Below are 23,646 nucleotides of genomic sequence, written 5' to 3' on the forward strand. Positions count from 1 at the left end.
TGAGATGTTCTGTCGGTTCGGTGCGCCCGATCAGGGGCGATCAGGGGCGGAACTTCAAGGCACAGGTATTTGCTGAGGTGTTTCAACGCATGGGGGTGAAGAAGACCAGGACAACGCCCCTCCACCCCCAGAGCGACGGACTGGTGGAGAGGTTAAATCGAACGCTCACCACACAACTCGCTATTGTCACCTCATGGCACCAGCGAGACTGGGACTGTCATCTACCCCTGGTCCTGTGGGCGTACCGGTCGGCAGTACAAGAAAGTACTGGGTGTACACCGGCCGCGCTCATGTTCGGGAGAGAACTGCGGACCCCTGTGGACTTAGCCTTTGGCACGCCCCTGGGTACTGACCTTCCCAAGATACCCGGTTTCGAGTACCTGCGGGACATCCAACAACGTCTGGCCGAGGCACATGAGTTTGCTCGGCAGCATCAGGAACAGGCAGGTGCAAAACAAAAGCGGGCATATGACACTCGTTGTCAGGGCCGCTCCTTCACCCCAGGAGCAAAGGTGTGGGTCTTCAACCCAACCCAGAAGAGAGGAGTCTCCCCCAAGCTCGCCAGCCAGTGGGTGGGGCCCTGTGAGGTGTTGGAGCAGCTTTCGGATGTTGTGTACCGGGTGAAACTGTGTGCCCGGGGGCGGGTGGTAGTTCTGCACCAGGACCGTTTGGCACCTTACCGCCCCTTGGCTGAAGAACCTGTAGATCAGTTTAGCCCACCCGGGACGGTCCCTCCTACACCAACAGGCCCTACCAACCGGACAGACAGTGGGGAACAGGGACCCGTGCCCCCGCGGCGGCGGAGACGGCTTCCCCTTTGCTATAGGGACTTTGTTGTCGGCTGAGGACAGGCGACACGCTGGAGGGGGTAATGTAGCGAAGTTGCTACCACGTCAGAATTGTGCCAATTGTCCTGTTTTACCCATCAGGCACTGCGTGCAGATTGTCAGTTGTTATTAAATGTTTTGTAAGTGTTTTATGTGGTTTTATGTGATTACTATTTGTTGTGGTGTAATTGTAGTTGTCATTCTGTTGTGTTGTGTAACCTTGTAACTGAAACCCTGAACAACTTTGTTGTTCGAGTTGATTACCCCCATGTATTGTGTCACATTTCTTTAAGTTCTTGTTTCTCTGTGAGTTCAATAAAGGGGCTGCAAAGTTACCTTTGTCGTTGCTTCTACGTTCGCCACAATATATTCACTGAGGTTTGGGTGACTCTACCTGATCATGACTATGACGTGAAGCTGCTTTCTGTGGAAGACCAGCTGGACGCAGTAAAGAAACGCATTGCTTTCCTGGAGGACGAAAATAAAAAGCTGAAAAGTGAGCGTTTTGGTCTAGAACGCTTCCAATGTGTGCCCAATCTGATCAGGTTTTACATTAGCTTTAAGGATTACCACACCCTCAAAGCATTCTTCCTAGCTTTACAGCCTACTGCAGAGTCCATGGTGCGATGGACTCAAATACAAAGGAACAACCATAACCTAGAACACATTTCTGTGTCTGGCTTCCATGCAGAGCATTTATCACTGATTGATCAGTTGTTCCTGTTCTTGTGCCGTGTGAGGCAGGGCTTTTTTGCTCTGGATTTATCTGAACGATTCAATGTGTCGCCGGCCACAGTCAGCAGGAACTGTACGACGTGGGCCAACTATTTGCTCTTTATGTTAGGGACCCTCCCAATATGGCCTAGTAGAGCAGCAGTAGATGAGCTAATGCCACCAGTATTCAGGGAATTCTACCCAAACACAAGAGTGATACTAGACTGCACAGAGATCCGCATCGAGACAGCTAGTTCGAAGGTTTTGAACACCATGACATACTCCTATTATAAAAGTAACACTACACTGAAATCCCTAATTGGGATCACTCCCTCAGGGTCAGTTAGCCTGGTAAGTAATCTATACACAGGATGTATTTCTGATAAGGAGATAACTAAGAGGTCAGGTGTTCTGGACCTCTTAGAGTCAGGTGATGAGGTCATGGCCGATAAGGGCTTCCTTATCAAAGACCTGCTCGATGAAATAGATGTAAAACTTGTCATCCCTGCATTTTTAGGCCCAAGTGGACAGTTTAGCTGTGATGAGCTCACAGACACACAGAGTATTGCTGGCTTGAGAATACACGTCGAACTGTCAATAAGACGCATAAAGGAGTACCACATTTTTGATGGAGTCATACCCCTTTCACTAAGTGGAACAGTCAACCAACTGTGGACTGTGTGTGCTCTCCTAACAAATTTTCACCACTGTTTTAAACCTTTGTTAAATTCAGCTGACAAGAAAATAGTGCAAACAAACCTTAGATAGATTGAAACATATTTAACTTAATTTCAGTACAGTCCCATTTTTTAGCCCACACCTTGAGATGAGCAATCACTATCGTAGTTTAGTAAACAATTGATGATTTGAGTTGGTAGCGAGTTCCAGTTTATTGCTACAACAGAATGACAGTTGACCGAACATGAACCAACAATTTTGTTAAAGTTAAAGGACAAAGAATGAAAATATTGTAGATGGGACAATCTAATGTATAAATATTGAATGTACAGTATAAAAATGAAATGTATCTTATTTTTTATTTTATTGTGATTAAACAGCTTCTTTGAATACAGCCCTGTGTGTGTGTCTCTCCTCACTGGCACAGGAGAGGCAGAAAGTACTCGAAAAAGAAAAGATTGTGGAGTTAGAAAACAACGAGACAGGAGACGTGAGAGTAGACGTAGTCGAGGTAGTTTACTAGCTCCAACTTTGCATGTCATACGTTCGACAACGACACTGAACTGACTGTGAACCGGAAGCGGAAGTGGTTTATCTGACGCCTCGCCTCTTCCCTTAAAGGTACACCGTCCTCTTAGGTGAATGTCTCTCGATATATAGATGTGGGTCACCACACAGGCCCCCCCAGAATTCACCTAAACAAAACAATGCAAAACAGCAAAAGTGCAAGTCATGAACATAAAAATAGACTCTACAACAGAACAGTCAATGACATAGTGCAAAGTCACGGGGAAAACAGGTGACGAGTCGGAGGGCGGACCCTGCGGCCATAACGGCTGCGCTTCACAGGAGGGGAAACAGATGGGTAGAGAAATCTTGTATGTGCGGTATGGGGTACCGGTCGGGGGTCGTGGCATTGTTTAGGCGACGGTAGTCCCCGCACGGGCGCCAACCCCCGTCGGCCTTAGTAACCATGTGAAGAGGGGAAGCCCACGGGCTGTCAGAACGGCGGACAATGCCGAGGCGCTCCATAGTCGAAAACTCCTCCCTGGCTATTGCGAGCTTGGCCGAGTCGAGGCGTCGGGCCCGGGCGTAAACTGGGGGGCCCACTGTGGTGATATGATGTTCCACGCCGTGCTTGGCCACCGCCGAGGAGAAGGTGGGTGTGGTGAGCTCGGGGAAATTTGCGAGCAGGCGTTGGTATGGATCCCCGGTGGAGAGTGTGTTAGCGAGGCACAGCGCTCCAGCGCCCCCAAGCGTGCAGGGGTATGACGCAAAAGAGACGGCATCAATCACGCGACAGTTTTTAACATCCACCAGCAGGTTGAAAGCACAGAGGAAATCCGCACCTAGGAGCGGGGTGGATACAGCAGCCATCACAAAGTCCCAGCCGAAACGTCGGCCGCCAAAACACACGTCCACATGTCTGATACCGTACGTCCGAATGGACGTGCCGTTGGCGGCGTCCATCTGGGGGCCGTGACTGTCGGTCATCGTGTCCACAGCTTGTGCTGGTAGTATGCTGCGATGAGCGCCAGAGTCAACCAGCAGCCGCCGGCCCGACAAGGAGTCTCTGATGAACAACAGCTTGCAGTCACGGCCGGCGCCCATAGCCGTTAACGAGCGCCGGCCTTGGCGTTTCCCTGAACCCTGTAATTGCAGGGTTTGCGACACCGTTTTGCTTTTGCCCCAAACCTGGCATGGTAATAACAGAGCCCGTCGTCAGGTTGGCGGCGGGCTGTCACCTCAGCCGCGGTGTCCATATAGTCGTACACAGGTGGTGGTGGGGCGGTCTGGTGGGGTAGCAGGGCATGCACAAACTGTTGCCGGTTGGCCAGGAAAACCCTGTCTGCTTCAGCAGCCAGAGAACGGTAGTCCTTGGAGGCGGCGAGAGGAGAACTGGCCAGTGCTGTGCGTACAGGTGCGGGGAGCTGCCTCAGAAAAATGTGTGTGAAAAGAAAGGCCGGATCAGCCGATTCCAGCACAGACAGCATTTTTTCCATTAACTCAGACGGTTTGCCGTCGCCGAGGCCATTCGGGGACAGTAAACGGTCTGCCTTCTCCAGCTCCGACAGTTCAAATAGTTTCAGGAGGAATGTCTTTATAGCATCGTACTTGCCAGCAGCTGGCGGAGCTTCCAACAGCGTCATTGCTCGCGCCGTTGTCGATGCGTCTAACGCCGCCACTACGTGGAAGTACTGCGTTGCATCCTGCGTTATCCCTCTCAGCTGGAACTGGGCTTCCACATGTTGAAACCACGGCCGTGGATTATGCTGCCAAAAGTCGGGTAGCTTCACAGTAGCGGTGTAAATGCTAGCGTTAGCAATAGCCATGTTGTTAGCACCGGCGTCGTCGTTGTCAGACATACTCGTATTAGTAGTTAGATCACGTCGGGGTCACCAATGTGGAGTTAGAAAACAACGAGACAGGAGACGTGAGAGTAGACGTAGTCGAGGTAGTTTACTAGCTCCAACTTTGCATGTCATACGTTCGACAACGACACTGAACTGACTGTGAACCGGAAGCGGAAGTGGTTTATCTGACGCCTCGCCTCTTCCCTTAAAGGTACACCGTCCTCTTAGGTGAATGTCTCTCGATATATAGATGTGGGTCACCACACGATCCAGCTTAATTTTCATATTGTGGTAAATGACGGTAGGCGCTCGAGGTTGGTAGTCCAAACCATGTTTGCTGCTGTCCCCGGCTGCATTGATTTCCGATTGAGTAAGAAGGGGCGTGGTTAACTTCCCACCACTTGGGTTTTTTTAATCCAAGATGGCCGCGGCGTGAAATGGGTGTATAGTGGTGAGCCCGACTCAGTCTCTGATCATCTGACTCCCGCACGCATCAATGAGCCAGCCTACAGTGGGGTAAGCGATCCCTCCCACTCTCTATTTTCATTTACTCTGACTCTGCAGAAGAATGTTTTATTGACTCTGCTCTAGTTCGACGGTTAGCCATTACCACATCACAATCAGAATCAGAATACTTTATTGCCCCTGGACACCCCTATGCAAGCCACTGCTTTAGACAGCCGCCACTTTAGTAGAGTGACACATACCACCATCAGCCTGCTTATTTCTGGTATCCATCGTGAACAGGTTAAGTTGCACTTAATTCAGTCACCCCATGTCCCGATTGTGTTAGGCCACCCCTGGTTAAAGCAGTATAACTCCCTGATTGATTCGGACTGCGAGGAATCTGGGTGTTATTCTGGACGACCAACTGTCGTTTGCTGCAAACGTTGCATCGGTTGCTCACTCCTGCAGATTTCTCCTCTAGAACATCAGGAGGATTCGCCCATTCCTCACCGACGAGACGGCACAGGTCCTCATCCAGGCTCTGGTCATCTCCCGGCTGGACTCCGGCAACTCCCTCCTTGCTGGCGCCCCGGTGTCGGCCATCAGACCTCTGGAGCTTCTTCAGAAAGCTGTTACTCGTCTGGTGTTCAACCGCCCTAAGTTCTGCCATACAACTCCCCTTCTCATGGCCCTACACTGGCTGCCAGTAGCTGCTCGCATCCAGTTTAAGACTCTGGTGCTAGCCTACAGGGCAGTGAAAGGAACAGCTCCTTCCTATCTCCAGGCCATGGTCAAGCCCTACACCCCCGTCCGACCACTTCGCTCTGCTGCCTCGGGACGCCTGGTTGCCCCGTCGCTCAGAGGCCCTTGCTGCAGATCGACCCGGTCACGGCTCGTTTCTGTCCTGGCCCCACAGTGGTGGAATGAACTCCCCATTGATGTCAGGACAGCGGGGTCGCGGCCCATCTTTCGGCGCAGGTTGAAAACTCACCTCTTCAAGAACTACTACCCTGTTACTTGCTCGTAGCGCTTATTGTATTCACTCATTAAAAAAAATCTGTTTCTCACGCTTTTACTTTAGCACTGGTTTTGCTCTTAGATGCTTGTTTAGAGAGAAGATGCCCTTATGACCACTGATGACTAGTAGTTCTCCTGATTTCCTATGTTAAATGCACTTATTGTAAGTCACTTTGGATAAAAGCGTCGGCTAAATGACTGTAATGTAATGTAATGTAATGTAATGTAATGATTGGACAGTCAGTTCTATTACTGGATGGAGCTCTTTTTGCCATGCTAACTGCCTCAAGTCAGCTCAACCAGTACCTAGCATCTCCTCCCGGGCTGTTCCCTCCCCTAGGGATTACCTTGACCTGTTCACAGTACCCTCAGACTATTTACGGCTAAAAGAGGTTTTTAGCAAGAAGCTGGCAATTACACTGCCTCCCCAGCACCCCTATGACTGCGCCATAGATCTCCTCCCTGGACCCCCACTGCCACGCAGCCGCCTCTTCTTAATCACGGGCCCTGAAAGAGAGGCAATGGATACATATATAGAGGAGTCTGTCATGGCTGACTTAATTTATCCCTCCTCTTCAACTGTTGGGGTGGGGGGGGTTGTTGACAAAAGGACAAGACACTGCGTCCTTGCATAGATTATCGGGGCATGAACAGCATCATGGTCAAGAACCACTACCCCCTCTTCACCGAACTTGATCTTTCCAACACCTACCACTTAGGGCAGATAAGAGCAGGAGATGAGCTGAAAACATCATTCAACGCCCCCAGTGGTCACTATGAGTACTTAGTGATGCCATTTGACCTTACTAATGCCCCTGCCATTTTTAAACCCTTGTTGATGATGTGCTCAGCCTCAGAGACATGTTTAATTGTTTTGTGTTTGTCTACCTGGACGATATTTTGACTTTCTCCCAGTCTCTCCAGGAACATGTCCGCCAGGTACTTTAAGAGGCTGCTGGAGAACCACCTCTTTGTTAAAGTGGAGAAGTGAGTTCCATGTCCAATCTGTCTCCTTCCTGGGTTTCATTATTTTGGAAGGGCGGGTGCAGATCGATCCAGCAAAGGTCCAGGCAGTGATAGATTGGCCCCAGCCAACTACCTGTAAACAACTGGAATGTTTCCTGGGGTTTGCCAACTTTTGCCACTGCTTCATCAGGAACTTCAGCATCCTGGCAGCCTCCCCTCATAGCACTCACCTCTCACTCTGCAGTGTTCACTCGGACCCTGACAGCAGACAAGGCTTACCTTGAGCTCAGGCGCCGCTTCTCTTCGGCACCCATCCTGATCCACCCTGACCCCTCTCTTCAATTTGTGGTGGAGGTTGATGCTTCTGATGTGGGGGTTGGGGCATTCCTCTCCCAGAGACCAGAAGCTTCACTCCTGTGCCGCCTTCTCTCACGGGCTCACCCCAGCAGAGAGAAATTATGTTATTGGTAACCAGGAGCTGCTGGCTGTGAAGCTGGCTCTGGTGGAGCGACGGCATTGGCTTGAAGGGAGGGACAGTCCTTCCTGGTGTGAACTGACCACAAGAACCTCTCATATATTTGGTGCCAAGCATCTGAACTCTCGAGAGACCAGGTGTGCTTTGTTCTTTAACAAGTTTGACTTTGTTCTGCCCTACCGCCTTGGCTCCAAGAATGGCAAGCCAGATACTTTCTCCCACCAGTTCAGCCCAGATGACGCCAATTGTGAACCTGAGGCCATTCTTCCTGCTTCATTTCAGTAGTTACATTGCAGATTAAGTCAGTAGTGAGGAATTTCCGGCTCCAACGATCAGATCCAGGCAACGGTCCTGTCAACTGCCTCTTTTTGCCTGACTCTGTCCATGCCAGAGTTCTTCAGTGGGCACCCACAATGCCCCTTGGTCCCACCTCTCCATAGACTTTGCCACTGCCCTGCCCCCCCCCCCCGATGGTAATACCACTGTTCTCACTGTGGTGGACCAGTTCTCCAAAGCTGCCAACTTCATTCCCCTACCTAAACTACCCTCTGCTTAGGAGACAGCTGACCTCATGATACAGTATGGTCTTCTGCATTCATGGTCTACCCATTGATATTGTCTCTGACCGAGAGCCACAGGTTTCCTCACAGTTCTGGAGGGCCCTCTATTCTCTCCTGGGTGCCTCTTCCAGTTGATCCCTAGGCTTCCACCCAGAGACCAATGGCCAGTCAGAGCTAACCAAGTCATGGAGACAGCCCTTTATTGTCTGGAATTCTCCAATTCCACCACCTGGGGCAAGCAATTGATTTGGGTGGAATATGCCTACAACTCCATCCCCTCTCCAGCCACTGGTCTCTCTCCATTTCAGTGCTCCTTATAGTTGAGTTGAGTACCCTCAGCCCAGTTGTTCATTCGCCATTGTCATCGGACCCAGAAGAGGGCACGCTCCGCTCTTCTCCAAAACAGCAGGCTGACCGTCGCTGGACTCTGTCCCCTCGATACCAATCTGGGGAGAGGGTTGGCTCTCTACTAAGGACCTCCTGCTCCGTATGGAGTCCTGCAAGCTGTCGCCTAGATTCATAAGCCCATTCCAAATCACCAGGATTGTCAGCAGTCCAGCCTCAGCTTGCCTGCACCCTCTGTATTAACCCTATCTTCCAAGTCTCCCGCATTATGCCAGTTGTCTCTAGCCCTTTGGCCCTCTGGCTTTTTACTTAAAACTGGTTAAACCACATGACGCATTATTCTGTTGGGCCATACCAGCACTTTGTGTGTAATAGAAGTGTCAGCTTCCAGAAGAACCATTTTCACTGATTACAACAAGATTGTACAACTTGTATTGTGTTGTATAGTGTATAGCAAATCAAAGTTTATAACTGAGACAATTCAAAAGCTAGTTTGCAATGGGTTGTGCAGACATTAATATATGTGTGTCCATTTCGCCATTACATTCACTGTTTTTGTGTCAGTGTGGCTTTGGAGTATGTGTCCCTTTTGATTTTTAAGACTTACTGCGTTGCTTAAAGTTACAACTCTCATGATTTATATTGCCTTCAGAAAGTATTCGCCACCTTTTTTCACATTTTGTTCACATGAAACTTCTAAATTTTAATGCAAAAGACATTTCTCACGTACCAAGGGTAGTCATCCTCCTCAGAGTCACATCTTTGTTGACAAGCCTTTGGCAGCAAATACAGCTGGAAATCTCGGGTAGGTCTGTATGAGCTTTGCTCATATAGAATTTGAAATGTTTGTACATCTCTCCATGCAAATTTGTTCCAAACATTTGAAATTAGATGCATTGGTGTACAGTAATCTTTAGGTCATACATTTTCAGTGACTAGTCTGGGTTTGGTTTGTCCATTCCAGAATATCAATCTTATTTTTCAGCCATCCCTTAATAGTTTTTGTTGCTTGCTTTGGTTCATTGTCCTGTTTGAAAATAAATCTTCTCCCTAAATACAGATATGTTTTTGACTGAAACAGCCTCTCCTTAACTCTGCTAGCCCTGAAATAATACCTTTCTGACTGAAACAGGCTCTCCTTAACTCTGCCAGCCCTGAAATAGTACCTTGCTTCTCTTTTTGGTCTTTGGCTGGTGTCCCATCAACAGCTCAGGTGACTCTGAGTTGAATTGATTTGTAACAGGACAGTCATGGGGCAGAAATTCCCTTCTTGCCATGGAAAAGCAATGTGAATCATGTAACAGCTCTTTATACACATAGATCTGTTTGGAAAGTCTGTGTGAGAAATTCTAAAGAAATCTTGGGGCATTGACCAATCTTATTCACCACTACCACTAGGGAGTTGGCAAGCAGATACGTAGAGCAGACATCCACTACACTTCTCCTCAAAACTCCCCCGGATCTTGCTCCATTTGTGGAATTTCTATTGACAGACTTAACCCTCTTCCAAAAGCCTTCTCCTTTTCTTTTCTTTCTTATAGACTTCAAACCTTTCCATCTTGTAATCATAGATAATATCCCACATCTTTTCAAGCCTGTTCTCCCTTGTTCCTTTATGCCAATACAGCATCAGGTCTGAGTAAACAGCTTCCTAATCTCACATGACTGTTTCACTCTGCATCTTTGATCTCTGCTCTTTTCCTTTCTGGCTGGCTTCAGTGAACCCCCCTCTGTGGGTTTCAGTGCTGGTTCTTGGCTTCCCAGCATCATTCATACTGATGTCCTGCAAGCTTAAATTTTATGCATTTGGACTTCTCTCAGCGGATTTGACAAACGTTGTGGGAAATGCTGGGCGATGCGGGGGTCACTGCACACCCTTTCTTAGGCACCTCCTTTTTCCCCTCAGTGTATCCTACGAGCAATAGTAGTTTTGCCACCCTTAGATCTTGCCAGCGAGTCATCTTCAGTCTTTGCTCTCAGACCCTCAGGGAATTCTTTCAAGCCAAGGGGAGCTTTGTAAAAGCATGACAAGGATGCTAATGCAGAACTCCTGATTGTACTTGCTACTAATGGGTCTAAAGTGTGCCATTTGTGGAGTTCTACATGTTTACAGTTGCATTGTTTTGCATTGTGGCTTGAGCTTGAAGTTCTGTGAAAGGATGTTGATGGACAGACAGAGTAAACCACAACCAAAACAATGCACACTAGAGTATCCCAGTAACAGTGTACACTGGAGTATCTCATGTACACATAGGAAAAAAACAAACTATTTATAGTGTTGTCCATCCATCCATTATCCAAGCCACTTATCCCAATTGGGGTCGCGGGATGCTTGAGCCTATCCCAGCAGTCATTGGGCGGCAGGCGGGGAGACACCCTGGACAGGCACCAGTCCATCACAGGGTGGACACATTCACACCTTGGGACAATTTAGCATGGCCGATCCACCTGACCTACATGTCTTTGGACTGTGGGAGGAAACCGGAGCACCCGGAGGAAACCTACGCAGACATGGGGAGAACATGCAAACTCCACACAGAGGATGACCCCCAATGTAGACCAACCCCACAGTTCGAACCCAGGACCTTCTTGCTGTGAGACGACCACGCTAACCACTGCGCCACCATGCCGCCAGTTATAGTGTTTTCTGTAATTAAATTAAAAGTATGAAGAAATTTTACGAAACATTGCACTGATTGCTTTTGCTACGTAACTTCCAATTTAATCCACTACATTGCCACCTATAAATTGGTGATAAACTTGGCTTCACTCAATTTTTGTCATCCTTAAACTATTCAAAGTATCTTCTCAACAATTCCCTTTATCTGTCATTCTGCATGAGTCAAGTCGAAATGACAATCTCTTAGCATAAAAAGCACAATATGCTGGCAATGGTCCGAACAAGATTTAACCCTGTTTTTTGGAACTAACTAAAATACAAACTGGTTGATACGCTAGCTTACATTTTCTTTTTGCCAATTTAGAATGCAGAGACTCATGACCATTCCTCACTATTATAACTTTATTATTCAGGAACGTGGATTAGATGGCTTTTCCCCAAGCTATGTTTTTGCAGTGAACGCCTTTCCCATTATAACCCTCTGGTGGTGTGAAACAATATTGTTTGGCTTATTAAGTCCCCTGTAACCTGTTTATCCAGTTGCCTCAGCCTGCTGCTCTTATCGGTCATAAGCAGGCTTGCAGTCAGCACAAGCACAATTTTCCCTTTATTCTTGATGTCTTTTATTTCTGACAGAGACGAGTCGCTGTTTTCCCCACCTGTCTTTCAGCCATCTTGTCCCATCCTCGTTTCGCTGAGGCGTCTTCTTACCTAGTGCGTAGACTTACTGCCCTCTAGTGTTCGTATGAAAAATTAAATATGGCTGAAAACGAGAACTGTGGGAATGATTCTGAACATGGGCAAGGATAGCATATGTAACAGTCTGGTAAATGACCAAAGATGGTTGAATCAGTTCATCTGGATACAACATTTATTTGTCAATAAACGTTGTATCCAGATGAACTGATTCAGCTTTCTTTGATTTTCTTACCTGGATTATTGAGCATGCATAAAGACAGTCTGGTGAATGCTTTAAGGATCATTTCTTTCTCTTTTTTTATTTTTTGAATAATGAGATTTAGTGGGCTACATTAGGTGAATGAGGAAATGGCTACTTGTTTTTAATGTTTTTAGTATTCATGGCAAACCATGCTGGATCAGAATCAGGTTTGCAGTCAATACTGCCAGAACAATTAAGTCATAGGTAGAATTTTAGACTTTAACAATGCAACCAGAAATGCTCATGTCCATACATTAAAATGGACTTTACTAAATATCACAGTGATGAGGAGAATTTGCTTAAATTAAAAAAAAAGAATGACCATCACATAGTTTATTTCGGAAAACACTGACTTGCAAAAATCATGTTCCCAGTCATGTGAGCTGAAAATGTAATGCAAGTAATTATAGTCAATGACAGAAAAAAACATAAAGACGATGATTTTTCGTGACACTTTTTTTTTTTTTATTGTGGCCTCAAAAAGTAGTCGTTTCACAGCACAGATAGTTAAAGCACACAACTGTATAACTTTTAGAGGGTGTCATCCCTGGACCTACACTTTACAGAACAGTAGGCTAAAGGAAACCACATCTGTGGCACCACTGATAACATCATGCAAATACTCATCTCTTAGGCAGTTATGAAGCAGTATGTACAACAGCATGTGTCTAACATCTTCCTACGCCACCATGGACTCAATTTCCTTTATACTCCAAAAGCACAAATTACTGTTTCAGTAGAACAACAAAAACTCTAAAATCTTAACAATAGTGCACTGTTGACCATAGCAAAGAAAACAAGTTGTAAATTAGGATGAAACCAGTACTGACATTCACTGAAGTAAACAGCTGCATAATACTGTCCAAAAAGCAATGACATTCACTGAAAGGTAACAAAGATATTAAATACTATTTCAACACAATCAACAGTGCAAGCATGGCATTAAAATATCGTATTAACTTTGTGATGACAAAGTTTGTCGAAGCCTCTTCAACTGAGCGAGAGATAATGGTTCTTAAAAGTAGAACATGCACACCTAAGAGTTATTTCCTAGGCAAACAATGCGTGAGCTGTAGACTTGCAGTCACTGTAAAACGTAAGATTTGAGTCAGATTTTAGATGCTCCATAGGCCATGAACGGGGAGGCTGATTTTATGACTCACTTCTGAACCAGATAATCACTTAGAGTCCCATTTGACGCTACCAAAGTCATCTTAACTACTACTACTACTTGCGGCTGCTCTCGTTAGGGGTCGCCACAGTGGATCATCTGTTTCCATTTCTTCCTGTCCTCTGCATCCTCCTCTGTCATGCCAGCCACCTGGATGCCCTCCCTCACCACACCCACAAACCACCTCTTTGGCTTCCTCTTTTCCTCTTCCCTGACAGCTCCATATTCAGCATCCTTCTCCCAATATACCCAGCATCTCTCCTTCACACATGTCCAAGCCATCTCAATCTTGCCTCTCTTGCTTTGTCTCCAAACCGTCCAACCTGAGCTGTCCCTCTAATATAATCGTTCCTAGCCCTGTCCCTCTTCCTCGCTCCCAATGAAAATCTTAGCATCTTCAACTCTGCCACCTCCAGCTCCGCCTCCTGTCTTTTTGTCTGTGCCACTGTCTCCAAACCATATAACATAGCTGGTCTCACAACCATCTTGTAAACCTTCCCTTTAACTTTTGCTGGTACCCTTCTGTTGCAAATCACTCCTGACACTCTTCTCCACCCACTCCACCCTGCCTGCACTCTCTTCTTCACTCCCCACAGTCATCTCAACTGTCTTTACAAATTCATCTTTTTATAGACCAGTTGTGGATTTTAACCTCTTAGGTTGTTGTAAGTGCCTATTTCTGTATCTGCTGCCTGTGGGAGCAATAACAACCTGGATTTTTTTTTTTTAATGAGCCGTATTTCAATTTTGAATAAAATGGTAAATGAGCAAAACAAATACAGAGGCACACATGGTGCAAATGAATATATCTGAAGAAAAGAAAAAAAGTACACTAAAAATGAGTGTAAATTATTGCTTTGGCTACCAAAACAGTGGACAATAGTGTCACATTCAATTCATAAAAAGACACGTACAAATCAAACAATCATGAATGCAACATTCATAAAAGAATCTCTGAGGTCAAACTAAAAGCAAAAAGCATTGTAAACTTTAAACCAAGCTTTAAAATATTTTAGAACTTGTAGCTGAATATCGACTTTTGAGAATGTGTCATTTTTAATTTTGCTCATACAGACATGTGAATGAAGAAAAAGCAGCCTGGCATTTGGAAAAAGTGGCAGTATTTGAAAATCTGGTAATGCTTACAGATCCCTGTTACCAAATGGGAGAGCTGCTTTTTCAGCCCCTACTTTCTGAGCAGTTTCAGAGCATTCTGGCGGAGGTTCACACATTCAGAAAAAGTTTTGAAAAAAAAAATATACAGTTGCAATTTTCAAAATATCTTTGAACATCATTGTACAGGTTTACAGACTTAAGTCTTTACTTTGACCTCACAAGAACTAAAACGGTGTTGTAATAGTAAGTTGTCCACATTCAATATTTTGGCATGAAAAATTCTCATTTCTATAGCATGCAGTAACCTAAATAGCGCTGTACAATCGATGATGATTAAATATCTAGTTGATTAACAGGGAACATTTTTTAATTTCATACAAAGGTATATCTCTTTAAGGATAATCTTTACTTAAATGGAACAGTGTCTGCTACATTTCTTTTATGCTTCAACAGGTTAGTTACACTTTTCCAAACTTCTCATTTTCAAAATAATAATAATATCAACAATAATAATATTACTTTGGGGGACATTTGCTTCTCATTAGCTCATGCATACCCTCTGACCAAATATTGTAAACTGGAGATGAACTGCAAGTTGCATCTAAAAGGAATCAATTAACTCCGAGAAAGACAAAACAACATTTGGTTCACCATTAGAATAAGCAAAAGATGCATGACTGACAAGTAAAGGCTGTTGTACAATCATATTATTAAAGCAACAAGCAACTGATAACAATAAGATAGTGATGGTGTGATGCAGCCTCCTCATGCACCCCTACAATCTCTATGGTCATCTTTGATGCTGGTGGTCTGTGAGGGGATAGAGGCTATGTGTGTGTGTGTGTGTGTGTGTGTGTGTGTGTGTGTGTGTGTGTGTGTGTGTGTGTGTGTGCATGCGTGCACTGGAACAGCTAGCTTTTGGCAGTGATGTGATGTTAGGTGGGAGGACATGTATTGATCAGGAGAGGAAGAGGTGCTCCATAGACTGGAGCTTTTCGATTTGGGTAGAACCAAACAAGGGTATCCATACTTTACATTTAGTATAATCATTCTACCTACCATGTGTCTAGGGGAAACATCAATCAGGTTTGAAGAAAGGTCATAGGTCGGGGGTCATGTTTACAGATTGACCAGGTGAAGGTCAGAGGCAGAGAAGTGGGGACACAGTGCCATGTCGGGGTTCTTGAGCTGACGCAGAACCTTCCGGTGGAACTTGGAGCGAACCCGGTTAAACTCCATAATGTCACTTGGGTCTTCCTCAATCCAAAAGTGGTGGAACTCCTGCATCAGGTAACCTAAAAGAAGTGCAGGTAGAGTAGAAGCTGGCATGTACTTAAACAGATACAAATATATGGCGTGATTCCCCCATTATAAACCAATGTATATAAACCAATGTATTTCTTGCTTAGCCAGGTTTCTAATAAATAGAAAGCGATCCAGTTATCTTTGCAACAGCGGTGTGAACAATGAAAACACTTGGAAACAGGAGGGGGGGGGTGTAAAGTTGTCTACAGCCGCTTTGAGTGTCCAGGTTTATCTGAAGCCACAGTAGGCAATGCAAAACGCTTTGTAAGAATTCACAAACTCCATTTTGACACCACCCCTTTTATTTTTGTCTTTGTCTTAACAATCCCTTACCTCTAAATGGACTCAAAGAAAAAAAAACATCTTATTTTACACTGTATTGTTTATTCTATTGTAAAACTTCAAGTAAAGTTTACTTTATTACTCCAAGCTACCCGTATCCTTAAGGGCATAGTTGATATGAAAACCCGTCATGTAATATATAAAATCCACTAATCATAGCTCTTGCATATTCCTTCCCTTAATCACAAGCAGTTAGAGTTGAAAGCTTTTAATCTCTTGGTCTTGAAGTCTGTGCTGTAGAAAGTCCTCTTCTATCGTCATAACACAAATGTATGGTAATGCATTGCCTAAACATTTGTGCATGGGACTATATGATTTTAATTGGAATATTCATTTGGATTATGATCCTTAACCATAAATCATTTTGGTTTACATAACTTTATTCTTTGATTCAGATAAACATTTCACTTTAAAACTGTACTATGCAATACAGTTGCGTCCATGCCTTCCTTGGGTGGAAGGTGGAAATGAACCTGAAAGTTTATAAGGGATGGAATTGGTCTGAGACTCGGGGGAGGCGCTACTTTACAACTCGCACAGAAATACTTTGGGCCGAATACAGAGGACGATGATAAATAAATATGTAAATTGATAGATTAGAATTACTTTACTCCACTTTGTCTTGGGACCTACTGAGAAGCATGTCAGTTACAGCAGATTCAAAGTGAAAATTTTACAAAGTCTGCCTTTAAAACCACAGCAGCATTAATTTTGTAAGAGTAATTATTGTTTTTAAAATGTGCATATCTGGTTTTAAAATTAGACTATATCCCATCCTCCAAGGGGTCATATGGAGGTCCAACTCACAGAAGGTCTGCTGGAAGTGCAGCAAGCTTGGAATCTCAGGGGCCACGTTATACAGGTGGGTCTTCAGAGCTCCACTCACAAGCAGGGAATAGGCCAAGTCTGTGATGTTGATGCCCACAATGGCGAAAGAATAGCTAGATGGGAAACAAAGGAAACAATATTTATTAGTTTATGGAGACCCTGAGGAGAATGGTGATAGATGGGTAAATTACTGAGCTACATAAACACACAAACGAGAATGATCATTTGTGTAGCCGGAGTAATTTAACCTTCACAGATAATCCAAAGGAGTTGAATCAAGTGCAACTGGACTTGGTATATATCCGTGAAGACGTTTCACCTCTCATCCAAGAGGCTTCCTCACAGATAATCTGGAGCAGTTTATTTTAGTCAACCCATTTCAGTTGAGTTAGAAAAAAACTTCTTGCAGTAACAGTGTGTTAATGACTATTCTAGGTCTTTGACCTGTGAAAATCCATTTTGCAATACAGCTCACAGTGTGTGTGTGTGTGTGTGTGTGTGTGTGTGTGTGTGTGTGTGTGTGCGTGCGTGCGTGCATTCACACCTTCAGACTGAGCTGGTGCTAATGAGAATAAATAGAGAATAAATGAGAATAAATACAAAGCAACAGCAGTAGAATTCAGTTTATCAGATTCGAAGATACATCCTAGAATGCACTGGGACACATCATCAGTAATGTTTCCTGACGTCCTCGGGTGTTTTGGGTCTTTCAGCATCATACACCCTTACTCAGGTGACCCAGCCAGGGTTGATCAGGCCCTGGCTTGTGTCCCAGCAGCATTGGCCCACAGATCACTCCTTCTGATCCAAAGCCATCTGGAGGCCCTCTTCTGTAGCCTCCATGGTAGATTTGATGGCTTTCCTTTTTGCAGCCCCAATGATTCCAGGTAGAGTGTAGACCTTACACAGTGAGCGGCCAGCAAAGCCTCTACACCCCACTTCAATGGGCTCACAACGCGCCTTCCAGCCTCTTCTCCAGTACTGATCCATAAGCTCCTGGTACTTGGACCGCTTTTGCTCATTTGCCTCTTCCATCCAGTCCTCCCAGGGAACTGTCAGCTCTATAAGGAGCACCTGCTTTGAAGAGGCTGATGAAAGCACTACGTCTGGCCTCAACGAAGTTGTCATAACATGGTCCAGGAACCTGAGCTGCCCACCCAAATCAACTCGCAGCTCTCAATCTGACGCAGCGGTGAGGAGACCGGCTGCTGATCTGGGCTGTGACTGAAGCTGCTCACCAGCCCTGACAAAGGCAATGTTCCTCTGTCCGCAGGCTCGCTTGTTGTTGGCCACAGCTTTGAAGATGGCCTCTGCGACTGTCTTCAGCACTTGGTCATGTCGCCCGTAGTATCGGACCTCCCCCAGGGCTGATTGGCAGCTGCTGAGGATGTGTTCGAGTATGAATGCACAACAGAATGCATAACAGTGAAAAAGCCTTGTGCCCCTTAGGGCAAGGGGATAGACATACAAACATACACATTCAATCTTTCTCTTTCACTCTCTCTAGCTCTCACACAAGTCAGTTTCTCTCACTCACTCAGACTGTCTCCAATACACACACTGTCTGCATACTGTCGTCAGTGACCTCTTCCCCTGCCAGAACTGCCTGCAATGGGTGCCGACGCTCCAGATAGCAGTGTCCCAGATCTGCCATAACACAGTAACAATATGCAGGGTCCCCTATGTGCATACTAATTCATGTGCACGTGTCTATCTTTTTGTGCAGACGCTTACCCAATAGCTTTGTCAAGGTTCTTCTGTTGCCAGTCTGTTTGGTTCATCTCACTGTGAAGGGCACACAATTCAGTTATATACTGTCTGTCTACAAATACCAGATGCCGAGAGCATCATCATGTGGATAAAGTCTTGCTCCTTTCCATTTAACATATATAAATCAACTGATTAATCCTAACTGAATGAAGCCTGAGTGAATTGTTTAGTAATGTAGCCATGTATCACAACATGTAAGATAATGAAGTGTATTGTGCTTCAGCGTGTAAAACAAAAGCTTGTAAAATATCAAAGCATAACAGAAACCTATGAAATCACCACAAAGCTGTGAATGAAAATGAAAGTGAATACCTGGCCTTTCTGTGTGTGCTCCTACAGTGCACATGAGGAAAAAGAGAAAAATGGACAGAATGGAGGTGAAAGGGAAAAGAGAAAACAATAGTGTTCATTTGGAATGAGACTTATTGTGATGTTGACGCCAAACAATACAAGTAAATGCTTACTTCATAAAAACAGACAATCAAAAACGTTGCAAGAATGACAGTCAGCCAAAACAATGAGCACAATTAAGCAGAATATGCTAATGTGGAGAATAATGGATGATTCAGTGCAGCTGTGTTCATGAATTTATGGGTTGGCTAAAATCTGTGTGGAATGAGGTCAACATACTTGTGCTTAGGTTGCAAGGAGTCATGGAGCATCTGGAGAGCGGTGGCCTTGTCGTGTTCTGCAAAATACCTTCAGATAGATAAAAGAATTTTTCAAATAATATTAGGCAAAGCTTCTTCTGCAGACACAGAGTTCTATGCCTGTGATTACATATGTGTTATCGATGACTATATTAAGCGATATGTACTACTACTTGAGTAGCCATTATTTGACTACATACATAATATGCAAGTAATTACCAGTTTATGATGCAAAAACATAGCACTATCTTATGCAAATATTTAATAGGAAATGGTTAATGTTGTCCTTACTTGCTACCATAAATACTACTAATTGACTTGTTTATAGTAAAATGATCTATTCTAGCTGTTAATGTTGACAAAATTAACAAAGTCAGTGTCTCAGATGACATTGAAATTCATACTGCATTGCACAATCTTACTCAGATTTAGTATTCTGCAGTACTCCCCATACTTGCCTCAATTTATAGTAGGTCTCTTGATTAAGTCCTCTTTTGCTGTCTCTCCCCTGTAATCTCTCTTCCTCTACCTCTTTCCATGCATCTCTATCTCTTTCTGCTCATGTGAGTCAAACAATACAGCCACTCACAACAAGTTGTGCAAGCCCAGCAGACCCATGCCTCTGAAGTCAGTCTTGGGATCACTGCCTTGGAAACCAATCTCACACCACTGCTTAGAGATGCGTCCTGTGAGAGGTGTATCCGGGCGTAGTTCCTTCCACAGCTGTAACACACACAGCATGGATTTATTTGAAGGGAAACAAGCATGCTTTTTAACATTATCTCTATAGTAGGGATAACACACAATTAGCAGCCATAATACTGAGCAATCTTCTGTGTGTCTCTGAAACGTATCTGAAAAGCATAAGCCAGTGGTACCTTCATGAGCATCTCCTCATGGTGAGGATTCTCACAGTCGTAGGGCTCCCTGCGCAACTTCTCCACTTCAGCCACCAGGCTCCTGTAGCCCACAATCTGGAACAGGCTGGCTTGCAGAGAGATGCCCAGCCTATCGACAGAAACAAAGGCAAGGAAAAGTTTGGACAGGAAGTCTCTAAACTCCTCTAAGAGTCCAAAGGAATTGAATCAAGTGCAACTGGACTTGGTTTTTGATTCAATTCCTTTGGATAACTATGACCTGGATGAATGAGAACATTCACAGACCTCCTGTAAGAGGTTAATTGCTGGTATTACGTAAGTCCAAGATGTCTAAGTTATGATCAGACCACTATCTAGAATAAGGGTTGGATGTCTAGAATAAGGGTTGGATGAAACACTGAATAGTATCTCACTGGGGGTTAGTGTCAGGGTTTATTTTCTTCAGGGCCATAATGTCATCAATGGTCTTCTCTACTTTGTCAGGGTGGACGCTGAGGGCAGATTGCAGCAGCTGGGGGGAGACATGGAGAAAAGAGAAAGATGAGGTGCAGAAGGAAGGGCAGAGTGGCCTAAGTCTAAGAGATTGATGGGATAAAAGTGAGACCCAACACAGGAGAGAGGTAAAGGGAGAGTGTGGAGGATAAAAAAAACCATGTTGAAGTAATCAGATTGGATCCCGACAGCAAGACAAAATTGTTTTAACGGCATTATTTCTTTTATTATGTTCTAATAAATTAGGAGACACTTGCCTCATTCTTGGAGTACCTTAGAGAGGATTCTGGAAAAAATAGTTTAAAAAAATAGTGTAAGAAAACAAGCTAAATATAAATATTACAATCTAAATATTTGAACAGTGTATATTTTCTCTAATCAATTTCTGCTCCTGATTGGTTTTGATTGTTTTGCATAAGACCACAAATGGTGAAACTATGCCGGCAGTGCATGAGCCTACCAATCTTGAGGGTCCTGCGGGCCCCATGTTTGTTGTTGTAGCAGATACGCTGCAATTCACAGCGGCCTGTGAATTTCCTTACAACAAACTTGAGTCCCCGCCACAGACATTTGCAGTACAGGAAGACAAGGAACTGTGTCACAACTCTGGAAAGAAGAAAAATGAGAGATAGATAGATAGATATGCATGCATACATACAAACATAACCATAAAAGGGAGAGAGAGCGCAATCAAATGAGGTCATAAATCATGGAGCAAGGCACAAGACAGGGTGAGTGAGGAAGGAAGGAAGGGGAAAAGGACGTCAGAGAAATGTACAGCATTTTGGCTTCTTTTTTTTTTGGCCAGGGGAAATTTGCCACTGATTGAAAGGTGCTATCTATAATTACAGTTATCAGTGAAAAATGGTGGCAATGTAAATGTTTAAGGATATTATGACCCATTAAGAAGCCATGGAAGGGAAATGAGCTTGAGCGTTTCAAATGCAAAAACACAACTTTTGGTATCAAAAGAAGGCATGATTTTGTTTAGTAGGGCAACATTTGCCTCACTCTTGATTTGTATAACGCTCAGTATGTACTTAACTGTGAAAAAGGAGAGCTAGCTCACAGCTTTCTCTCTCCCTCAAGAAAGAAAGAAAGGCATTTTGTTTTACAGCATTAATTTCAAAACACAATCGCAATGTGTGTTCAGATTGCCATTGCTATTCTATTATCACCCCCCCCCCACACACACACACACACACACACACAGCTGTAATAGGCACACAAACAAACTTTTAACAACCCCATAACTGATAACCGCATACCAATCAATAAAAACTTCTCAGACCCCCCCCCCATTGATCATGAACCCATTCCCGGAGGATTAATTCCACGTTCTCTGTGAATGAGACTAGCATGTTAAGCAGCAGCCATGCAGACAGCCACTCTGTCACTCTTAAACTAATTTGATCAGCCACGGAGGGGCACCGAGCACCGCCAAGGGACCTGCAGGGGAGCGCCGACAACACTCGTGTTTGCTCTGCACGTGTGCCCCATAATTAAGAGGCATCCTCTAAAACAATTTTAGGCCATGGCATTGACCAAACAAGAGTTAAAATGATCCGGCATGTAGACACTGGGAATTCAAATCCTTCAGTCCCTTTTCAATACACAGGGCAAAAGAAACGCAGGGAGAGAGCGAGAGAGAGATAATACACGGCATGTGGGGTGTTATTTCATTCCGCGGCGCCTTGCAGCTATTTCACTTCTGGCATTTTGAAGAATCGCTATTTTCTGTGACGCTTTTTCGTCGCCGGCGACGTTAAAAAGGATCGTATTTACCTCAGGAAATGCTTCATCTTGGCGAGTATCACGCGTGTCGTAGCTTCAATGTCGTTTCCTGAAAAAATCAAAACACATCAATAGTTTGAGGAAGATTTTTCATAAATGTCCCGATGTCTATCTTGTGCTATAGCTAACAAATGGGGGCATATAGCTAGGTACGTAGTTGCCGTTTTTTTGGGGGGGGGGGGGGTTGCGGAGCTGTCCGTTGTACCTACTGGCGGATCAAGCGGCGTGTCATCAGGCTGTCGGCTGCGAATGGTAATTTGTGCAATTCATGACTCATGTTGTACGACGGCATAGAAACGGTATCCTATTTTCAGTCCATCTTCATATGTGGAGGTATATGACCTCTTAAGTAGGCTATCGTTCGTCTCGAACCTGATTAGCACCCACAACCAGACCTTTCCTTTGTTTTGAAAGAAAAAAACATGCACATGTAAAAACAGACATTATTACGTACCAGTGGAAGGAAACGTGCAGGTGAGACGCAGTGTTGAAAGCGGGTCGTTATGCGTGTTTGTCCTCTTCACTCGGCAACAGTTACCTGCTTCTCCTCCATGATGGCAGCGTCACCGACTGACGCCTTGGGAGATGGGAGGCTGAACTCTCAAGGCTGGATGTATGAATGTATACATGTACTATATATAGGCTGGGATCTCAAGACACAACAGCATCGCAATGCAGAGTCGAGCCCAGGCTACCGGCCTGGCGGGGCGGGGGGGGGGGGGGGATTGAATGACAACATGAGTTTAGGTGTTGATCAGATGTGATTTGGGGGGCATTCACGTTTTAGGTGACGTCGAGGTAGGTGACCAGAATCAGCGCCCGGCTGATATAGGCACATCCCTGTGATAATCACAAACGACAATCACCTATAGGAATATAATGACGCACAAATTGCACACTGCTGATGAAAAGATATAGCCAGCAGTTCCCATATTTTATATATGTGTATCTTATAAAAGACTAGAAATATGGAAACTATATAGGCAGTGTTGGCTCTGGTAGCAAGTCTATGGAATTCTGATTCCGTGTAAGTCTTATGAGAGTGGGTGCAGCAGACCACTTAGTGGTCCAGCCTGCGGATTAAAGATTAGCTTCTTAGTATTTAGAGTTAAGATGTAGCAACAGTGGCCATGACAGACAGCTGTCCACTTGTGTGTCACATAAATCTGTCTTGGGATATTCAGCTGAATGCGTTTCTGTGTTAGAAATCCTTGATAGCCTGTTGACTCTGTGTTTACACTGCATTGTAACCCTGGTATCGCTTTACTCTTGGCCATGTACACATTATAAAATACAATACAAACATATTTGTACTAGCAAAAAATAGCACATGGGCTAATGCCTCTTTGCATGACTG

General features: G+C 44.8%; 1 protein-coding gene across 2 annotated transcripts; it reads right to left on the bottom strand.

The window, feature by feature from the left end:
• Positions 1-15,349: 15,349 nt before the first annotated feature.
• elmod1 (ELMO/CED-12 domain containing 1) lies at positions 15,350-22,297 on the bottom strand. 2 transcript variants are annotated; one of them, XM_056285248.1, is made up of 10 exons: positions 22,281-22,297; positions 20,956-21,101; positions 20,753-20,781; positions 20,417-20,514; positions 20,004-20,133; positions 19,715-19,848; positions 19,106-19,174; positions 18,440-18,490; positions 16,685-16,818; positions 15,350-15,525 (listed from the first exon to the last, which is right to left on the bottom strand). In XM_056285248.1, the coding sequence occupies exons 1-10, from the start codon at positions 22,295-22,297 to the stop codon at positions 15,350-15,352; spliced, it is 984 nt and encodes a 327-aa protein (XP_056141223.1). The 2 variants fall into 2 exon arrangements, with proteins under 2 accessions (XP_056141223.1, XP_056141222.1); XM_056285247.1 differs by having other exon boundaries at positions 18,440-18,523.
• Between the last annotated feature and the right edge of the window lie 1,349 nt (positions 22,298-23,646).

Source organism: Lampris incognitus, chromosome 8, assembly GCF_029633865.1.
Source record: "Lampris incognitus isolate fLamInc1 chromosome 8, fLamInc1.hap2, whole genome shotgun sequence".
NCBI classification, from domain to species: domain Eukaryota; kingdom Metazoa; phylum Chordata; class Actinopteri; order Lampriformes; family Lampridae; genus Lampris; species Lampris incognitus.

What these genes read in the sequence shown, in the direction of transcription:
- elmod1 (XM_056285247.1), bottom strand. An exon ending in ATGAGGAGATGCTCATGAAG is followed by an intron (nt 19,849 to 20,003) that starts GTACCACTGGCT and finishes TGTGTGTTACAG; the next exon opens with CTGTGGAAGGAACTACGCCC. An exon ending in AACCTTGACAAAGCTATTGG is followed by an intron (nt 16,819 to 18,439) that starts GTAAGCGTCTGC and finishes TTTCCCATCTAG; the next exon opens with CTATTCTTTCGCCATTGTGG.